Below are 9,035 nucleotides of genomic sequence, written 5' to 3' on the forward strand. Positions count from 1 at the left end.
CAACATGTACTAAGTTAGTTTGCTTTTTTAAATACGCGTGTGACAGAAACGGGGAAATAAAAATAGGTAATTTTCTTGTAAATTAATAGTGGAACGAAAATTAACACTTCCTAAATAAAATAATGAATGTGAATACAGACAAAATGACGCTGACAAGATTAGTAAATAAATAAAACCAGAGGAGCTTTAAATCTCTTTTTATAACGTGACACATAGCCGCTACATACAGTGTCATCCTGCCGTAGTGCCTTCCGCAACAGTGTAGCCAAGAAATATCACTCCAATTTTCACCGAGTTCTTCAAGCTGTGTTGTAGCTGTAGCTGTAGTTTACGTTTCCCCTACTCTTGACGTTAATATAACATGGGGATCTTTATGCTTTCATGTTACAAGCCATTCCCCTTGAAACACAAGCTGTGCTGCTTAACAAACTAGAATGAATTATATTTTTTTGTAGTCATGTACGATATTGTGCAATAATTAAAATTACAAGTTACTTTCTTCTCTTTAGAAATATAGAAGTGAAGCCGTCAAGAGTTTGCCTCTTTTATCTGGAATACGACCCAAGGTAAAATAGATATACAACTCGAGGTTGAGCAGACGGGAATTCCTTTCGTGGATGATGTGGACCTTTGATGGACGAGTTAAACTAGATGTACGAAAGAGCTACGACTTCCTGCTCTTTTCGCTTGGTGTAATGTGGTAGTTTACATGTCATCTATTAAGTCTGCATGGTTCACGGTTATACCTTTCGTACAAGTGGTATTCTTTACTCCGTATTTTAGAGAAAGGACATTGAAGGCTGGAAACACTTAGAACAAATTATGTTTTGATAGGGGTCCAGGTAATTTTACGTACATTTTGAGACAGTGTAACTAATTCTCCACTCAGCTTTTCTATATGTATCTAGAATATCTAAAGAAATACAATACATCAAGATAACCGACAGTGACGCAGTACCCTTTATGCCTGATGTTATAATAAATAACAAATTGTTAACATTTAAAACGAGGTAAGCCATACTACGTGTCGCGCAACAATCTTCGTCTATCAAGAGAACTCATTCCTATATAAGTATAAATTAAGTCAATACAAAATTTAAAGTCAATAGATGAAATATTTTCCGGGATATCTTTCGGATAGGCTTGCACACGTGTTATTTCGTTAAAATGTCATGTGATTGTAGTATTTTTGTTCAAAAGTTTAATTATTCTTCGGTTTCCCTTAATAGCAGAGAAACAATTTCGCAAATGGTTTAGTAGAATCCCATGGAATTACAAACAACATCGATGACATCTATGTTGCGCTTATACAAAAAAACATCATGCAAAAACTAAAGTGTATTTGTCATTCCGTTTTCGGATATCATGCCGACAGATATAGAGACAAGAAACGAATTTCACCAGCCCCTTAAGTGATATGCTTGGTGTACGTTCAGTCAATAGATACTTTCTTCTGATTAGTACTTAAAGTTATTTTATTTTATTCATATAAATACGAGGGTTGTTCAATAAAGACTGAGACTGTGTCTATAAAACATTTATTATTTAATTCTGATCTACATCAAATTTTTCACCTTCAAAGTATTCCCCATTAAGTGAAATGCACTTGTCCCAGCGCCTTTGCCATGCCTGGAAAACGTTAGAAAAGCCATCCTTTGAAGTGTTCTTCAGGATTACCTCCAAAGCCTTTACTGCATCCTGTTCCGAATCAAAACGACGTCCCTTTAATTCCTTTTTTGCAGTAGGAAACAAAAAAAAGTCACAGGGCGCAAGGTCAGGACTATAAGGTGGGTGGGCACGACCTTAATATTTCGTTTGGCCAAATATTCTGTCACAACGTGTGCAATGTGAGGCCGCGCATTGTCGTGATGAAGTTTCCAGTTTCGTCGAAGTTCTGGACGCTTTCGAGAAATGTGATCATTCATTAATGTAGCCAAAACTTGTTTGTAATAGTCTCCATTGATTGTCTGTCCACGTGGAACTGAATGAGTGTACACCATTCCTTTATAGTCAAAAAAAAGTAATGACCATTGCTTTGTTTGCAGATTTGGTTGCCCTAGCTTTCTTCGGGCGACCTTCATTCTTTTTCTACCCACTCAGTGCTTTGGATTTTCATTGCAGGGCCATACTGATAAACCCAGGACTCATCAGCAGTGATTACACTCTTCCACCAATCCCTATCTTCTTCAATGAACCGCTTCCACTCAAGGCAAACATCGACACGGTTTTGTTTTTGTTCAGGTGTGAGTAAACGAGGATTCCAACGAGCACACACTCTAGACATGTTAAGATTGTCTTTTAAAATTGTGTGAGCACTACCTACCGATATTTCAAGGAGTTCAGCAATCTGTCTGACGGTCAGACTTCGGTCGGTTTTGATCATTGCCGCTGCTGTATTGATGATTTCCTCAGTGAGAGCAGTAACTGGAGCACCATCTCCTCCCTGCAACTCTGGGTCCTCTCTTCCCTCCTTAAAATCTTTGAACCAGCGAAAACAGGAAGCACGAGACATTGCGTCATCCCCAAAAGCTTGATTTATGTCTTCATAAGTGTTAGTCGCAGTTTTGTTGAGTCTAACACAAAACTTAATCGCATGTCGTTGTTCACGCAAACTGGACATGATAAAACGTTGGAGGCGGCACTTACCAAGCTGATGTTCAAATGAGCACTGATGGCTTTGTGATAGAGATAAAGCAATTCAATGTCTGTTGGTAAACAATATTGTCCAAAGGTATTGGAAAAACCTGGCATCATGTCTTATCAGAGCAGTATGGGGAAATCCCGGACCCAGTCTCAGTCTTTATTGAACAACCCTCGTATTTATGAATAAAAATATATTTAGTACATTAATTTAGCAATCCTTCGAAACTAGTACTCGTTAATACAGAGGTTGCTTTATAATAATGCGGAAAAGTAAATATTATAGCGAATAAAAATAAAGAAAGTGAAACCCCAAATAAAACCCACCACTAAGGCGACATGAAACGAAATAGATAGAGTGCTGAATTCGCGGTCAGAGATATTTGCGGTGTTGCTCAACACCGCTTTGTGGGGGAAGAAAGCCCAGTGAACCGACCATTGTCATGATGATCACGGCCTTTCTCTCTCACCGCCACTATTGACCTTTTGGCCATCAGTTACCTCATTTTGGCGATAGTTGAGCCTAAGGAGGCTCCGGCTATGACGACATGCCGGGATGTCTGTCTGGTTGATTAGCGGCAGCCTGGGGCCACTAGGCTACCGGCACATCCGCCCATATGTTACTGACACTCTTTCAGTTCAGCTCAGCGATTCTTAGTATTAAAATTCGTATGAGAAAGGAAATTTGGATTATTACTTATTGTTTTATCCGTTTAATTAGGGCGAATTTCATAAAATAAAAATATGATTTCCACTAGTCTTAGTTATGTTATATTGCGGACCCGACAGGTCCTTCTTAAAATCGTGTCATAGTCCGTCCATCCGTCTGCCATTATGAGGAATAGCTCTTAATAGAAATTTCCTAGATATTTGAAGCATTGTACATAAGCTTCTCTTTATCCAAGGAGTGACATTATTTCTTTTGAGGTCAGTGTGTCAATGCATCTGCGCGTTAACTCATTCGTTACGATTTATTCATTCCTTAAATACTGCTATTTATCGTTTTTATCATTAAATATGAAAAAAATAAAAGAGTAATAAAATAATATTCCTCGACATTAAAGCTCAAATTCCACATTGAAGTGTCCAGGAAGAGGATCGTAATAATTTTAGAACCCCTTGATTAATCTTAGGCCACACGTGAATACCAGCTCACGAACACGACGATTTGCCTGCTAAATGTCTAACCACAAAAATGCCAATCTTTGTCCTTAAAAATAATAATCATCGTGAGGAATAATGCCCTGGTGTAACTGTTACTCTAAAAACTTATCAGAGGAACTAATCTGATAAATTACAGCAGTCAGTGTGATGGCAGATGTCCTTACCACCAGTCACGAGTGTGTGCTGTGCTGTACTCTCTGCTCAGCCTACACTCGCTCCCGGAAACGTTATGTGACATTTACATCTGCCGGGACGGTCTCGCCGCCAATTTAAAGTGGCATTGTGCAAACATTCTTCACGTTGATTACTCCAAACGTGCGACAAATGTACCCTTTGTTGAATTTATTTATGGCCTACGGCCCAAATTTCAATTGCTTAATGCACCTGCCGCTGAGTGCTGCTCTGTATTATGACACTTCCACAGCCGTTATCTAAAGCGTTATCCAAGAATAATGGCGGATCGTTAACAAGTGAGTAGAGAAATGGTAAGGTCAAGAGTGTTTTTTACAACTACAATTTCTTTTCTTTGACCTAAAATTTCAAAGCTACAGTTCTTGGAGAGCTGCATGACAATTTAATAATCTTTTAGTATTTCCAGCGACCTATCATAATTTATTATTTGGGGTAACTGTACCTAACTTTTACACAATTTATTATTTATAAAAATTCAAATACTTATTAAATGCTTATTTTTGTAAAAAAAACTATAATAATTACTCTGTTCTTGGAAATATTTACTTCAATAAAAAAAGAAAATGTATTTCACAAAATTAACACACTGTACAAGAGATTGATATTAATATAAAAAATACCGCATGTAACCTTCACTCATGAAATATTTACAAATTAAAAATAAATAAATAATAATCTTGAAACTACAACAATTTAAACTTAAAAAGAAAACTTACGACCATAACAAAACTCAATAATTTGAAACAAATTCGAACATCCAATAGACAAAATCCTTATGAAGGATGCACATCGTATAGTAAAACACCCCAATGTAAACATAGTAGAATAGTATGAATAAATAAAAACTATACAAACTAAAATATATATATATAAATAAGAAACAATAATGAATTAAAGCAAACATAATTACAGGATTTCAACTCAACATAGATCTATAGCTAAATTTTAAAATGTAAAGTACAATAAATGGTACAATGTGTCGAATGTAAAATAAATAAACATTGCGTTAAAACATAGGTGTTACGTATTAATACAACTATATTTGAATTAAATAAATATATGTTACGGTAAAATACAGCTAAAATGTTCGTAATTTTTAATAAAAGAATAATTCAGGTTTTTGGAGATAATCAAGGGAAAGCTATAAACAAAATTTTGAATTTACAGTTTAATCTAATCAAAATAAAATGCGTTGGTTGGCTATAACAGTGCAGCTTTATTAAATTATTAACACTTATACAAAACTCCACAAAATATGATCAGTCTTTTTATTTAAATTTCTATGGATAGAAAATAAAAATAAATTAAAATTTCAAAAACTATTAACAATAATAGAAAAGTCATAAATAGCAATTCCCCAAAAATTGTGCCCTGGTCATGTGCCGTTAGCGATAATTGGATGGAATCACGCTTGCACGAGAACCCACCGGTAAAATCTTGAGAAAATAACGAACGAGGTTACATGGAACTGAGACCCCATCGCCTGTGGGACATTCGGGTGTTATTGACTTCCCAGGGCTTGCCCTGCCGCACGCCATACCTTCCATGGCAATAACCTCCTTTACGATTGCATAACAAGAAATGTCGAATCAGGTCAATATTGTGAAGTTGTGTGAGGAGTTTTGGCTTGTGATTGTGGTCTGAACAGTTATTATCACTGGAATGTAAAACAATTTTATTGGTTGGGCGTTAGCGAAGTCTATTACTCGAGGGTTTGGAGTAATTTCTGTCTGTCTGTCCGCGCGATATCTCGAGAACACACTGACACATATACTTGAAATTTTGTATAGAGTTTCATTTTTACATAATCAATATCAAGTGAAATGATGGTGCATGTCCGTTCGTAGTATTTGGCTGATCGTTAATCAATATTTTTACATTCATCTTTTTGTGTAGTCTTGATGGCAACGAAAACATTTCTAAACCCTCAGCGAGCCTGTTACGCGACATGGTGTAGAAAACTCCAACCTTGATCAAAAAATGCTTAAAAACTAAGTAAAAAAATTTGATTGATTCTAAATAAATTTTATATATCAGAGAGATACACTCTTACATCAGACATCATACTTTTATTGAATAATATATATATTGTTCAAATGAAAATCACAACTCACTAACCATCCATTCGTAATAAAAATCCAGAAACTATCACTATCACAAATGTAACGTGATGTGGTAAAAGTAATAACTCAGTAGCAAGGAGTAAGACAGTGGCCGCCTTGTTACTGGATTACACATCCCGCTGCTGTTAAGATGAAACCACTATATGTGTGGTCAGTTGTGTAACACAAATGAGTCCCCGAGCAATAGTCTATAAACCTAGTTACCTAAAATGTCACTGGAAATACAAGACCGTTGAACTTTCAGTCTTTTGAATGAGAAACGTTCTCAGGTACACGCTTCTAGGTGATAGCTAACTTACAACCAGAGAAGAGCCTTGTCTACTTCACTATCTTCTTTTCTGGTCATCGAAATTATACAGCTTTAAAGGCAAATAGACAATATTTATTTGAAAATGCTTTAAAGTCTAAAAAGGTTTATGGTTTTATTATTCTTGTTATATTTGCTACCTCAACAATGACAAATTTTAAAATTGTTCATAGTCAAAACGAAGAATCACTCTGTCTTAGATAACATTTTAGACTTGTTGAGGTTGTAATGAATGCAGTTGCAGATTTTTTAATTGTTGCATTTGGTAATTGCAGGAGTTATTTTTCGCATTTCAAACCTTTTTTTATGATGGTTCTGTGAGACTTATTTCCTAGAGACAAAAATGTTTTGTAAACTATTTTACGAGTTTTATGTATTTAAAATTATATTTGGGGATGTATAACCATGTATGTATGTATGAATGTATAACCAGGGTCACAGAAAAGTAGCTGAAGATAACGATATGAAATTTCTACAGTAAGTACACAACAAATAGTTTAATGGAGTGGCACGTTTTCATTTAAATTAAATACATTTTATTTAATATTCATTTAGTAAAAACACATAATAAAACATGTCATAAGAAAAATATCCTTGTGGAGTGATCATTATACATTTTAAAAATATTTTTATTTTCCAAGGAATCTATTATAAAAAGGTGAAAAAATTTCTATACGAACCCATTATTAATATCCAAAATAGTATTTGAAACCTATTGCGTTAATTAAATAAGATTTCTACACTATTTACATTCACTCAATTACTTGCTGCAAATATTGTTATACGTCACTTTTCTTAATAAGGCATTGTGTTATTTTAGCTTTAGACACTACTGTTTGTAACTTTAGTGCTCAATTACAAATTACCGTTTAAATCTCTACCCTGACGCTTTAGACCAGATCGTACGAATTGTTCTGTCAGACACATTATTACCAATATAAATTATTTATGACTTATTTATTACATAAGCAGAAAGAAAATTAAGATCAGTAATAGTTTACAATAAGTTAATTTACTTGAAAAATATATCTATTAATACCTCAAAGTTTCAGAACCATTCCACTACTACTTAGAAATTTCCAGCAAGAGTTGACTTTGTATCTCATTCTTGGTCGTCGACATTTATGGCAGGTCCTTGGAATGATAACCCCTTGTCGGCCAGAAGCGTGATTTAAATTGAAAATGCATATAATGTTCCTTTCTTTATCGATTAAATCGTTTCTTCTGTTTATGAGGGGGATTTAATAAGGTCATATAATTCTTCAGGATCATACTAGAAACATTCTTTAACTGTGTTTTTTCCACCATATGAATATTGGATGTCACCTAAGAAAATTACAAAAGTACAGTTTCAAGTACTTCTGAATTATACTTGGAACCATGTTCTAAAGTACAATAAGGACCCTGTTCAAGAATATATTTTAAGTTCTCAATAGAGTTAAGGAGCTCTTTAAGAATTTAGGAAGAAACTAGATCAAGATTTAGATCACGAAGAGTCTATTTTCTATATGTAGAATAGACTTCAATTCCTTAGTCTCTTTCTATGATTCTGAGTACATGAAGTGAACATATTTATACATCTTAGTAGTTCGTTATACATTACAACATTACTTTAATGTAATGTTGTAAATTAAAACTATTGCGTTATAAAAATTCAACAGAATGGTTTATGAAACCAAGGTCTGTAATAGAAACTCGCATTTCTACATGATGATTATTGATACGGATTTTTATAGTAATGAGATCATTGAAAACAAGTCAGCTTGGCGTGGAGACTCTGACGGTTGGTGACACACGTCGTTCTTTAATTAACCGTGAATGGGATGGGCAAGTTACGACGACACAATGATCGAATAGCTCATCAGCCCTCCCTGACCTAACAGGCCCAGGGGTCAGCCGCCCCCACGTCACACCCTCTGAGGTCACCGGTTGCGGACAGTGAGGCGGCAATGTTTTGATGACACAAACACTCACGTTATCTGGAGGTCGCCCAGTCTGTGCTTGTAAGAGTCGCAATCAGATAGCTGGTTTCAGCATTTCATTATGAGGATGTCTAAATTTATCCCTGAGCTTCCTTGTCCTTTCTTGGAAGGAGGATATAGAAGAATTACTACAACAGGATACGCGATGGGTTGAGAAACCTCCAGGACTAGATACAAGTAGACTATGTGTCCTTGTAGCGGAAGTAAAAACTTTCAAGTTCAGATGCACTTGGTAACAAAAAACTTGCTGGAGTCCATTTTGCTCTTTAAACTTACTCGTATGTTGGATTGTGGAATACTGTCAACTGTTATATATTACATGTAATACAATTAATTAATTGTCTACTTATTTGCATAATCTCTGATATTGTAATTTACGAATATTGCAGCTGAAGACGAAGCTTAGAAGAGTCTCCAACATGGAAACACAATTCTTGTGAACAAAATTAAAAAAAGTAACTTAATTATAAAATTTTCCTGAAAATAAATTGAAAAATGTCAGCCGGGACATATTCCCTCCTGCTCAGGCAGAATAAATAGGTAGGTTTTGTGACAGCAGAAATATTAATAATTTATTTCTCATGGGATTGTTCATGTAATCAGTAGCTTAAAAATGTACAGATACAA

General features: G+C 35.1%; 1 protein-coding gene across 1 annotated transcript; it reads right to left on the minus strand.

Moving 5' to 3' along the window:
* Positions 1 to 2,077: 2,077 nt before the first annotated feature.
* LOC124358375 (protein GVQW3-like) lies at positions 2,078 to 2,620 on the minus strand. Its single transcript, XM_046810676.1, has one exon. It carries the CDS (start codon positions 2,618 to 2,620, stop codon positions 2,078 to 2,080), a length of 543 nt encoding a protein of 180 aa, XP_046666632.1.
* Between the last annotated feature and the right edge of the window lie 6,415 nt (positions 2,621 to 9,035).

This window comes from Homalodisca vitripennis, chromosome 3 (genome assembly GCF_021130785.1).
Source record: "Homalodisca vitripennis isolate AUS2020 chromosome 3, UT_GWSS_2.1, whole genome shotgun sequence".
Taxonomy (NCBI): Eukaryota; Metazoa; Arthropoda; class Insecta; order Hemiptera; family Cicadellidae; genus Homalodisca; species Homalodisca vitripennis.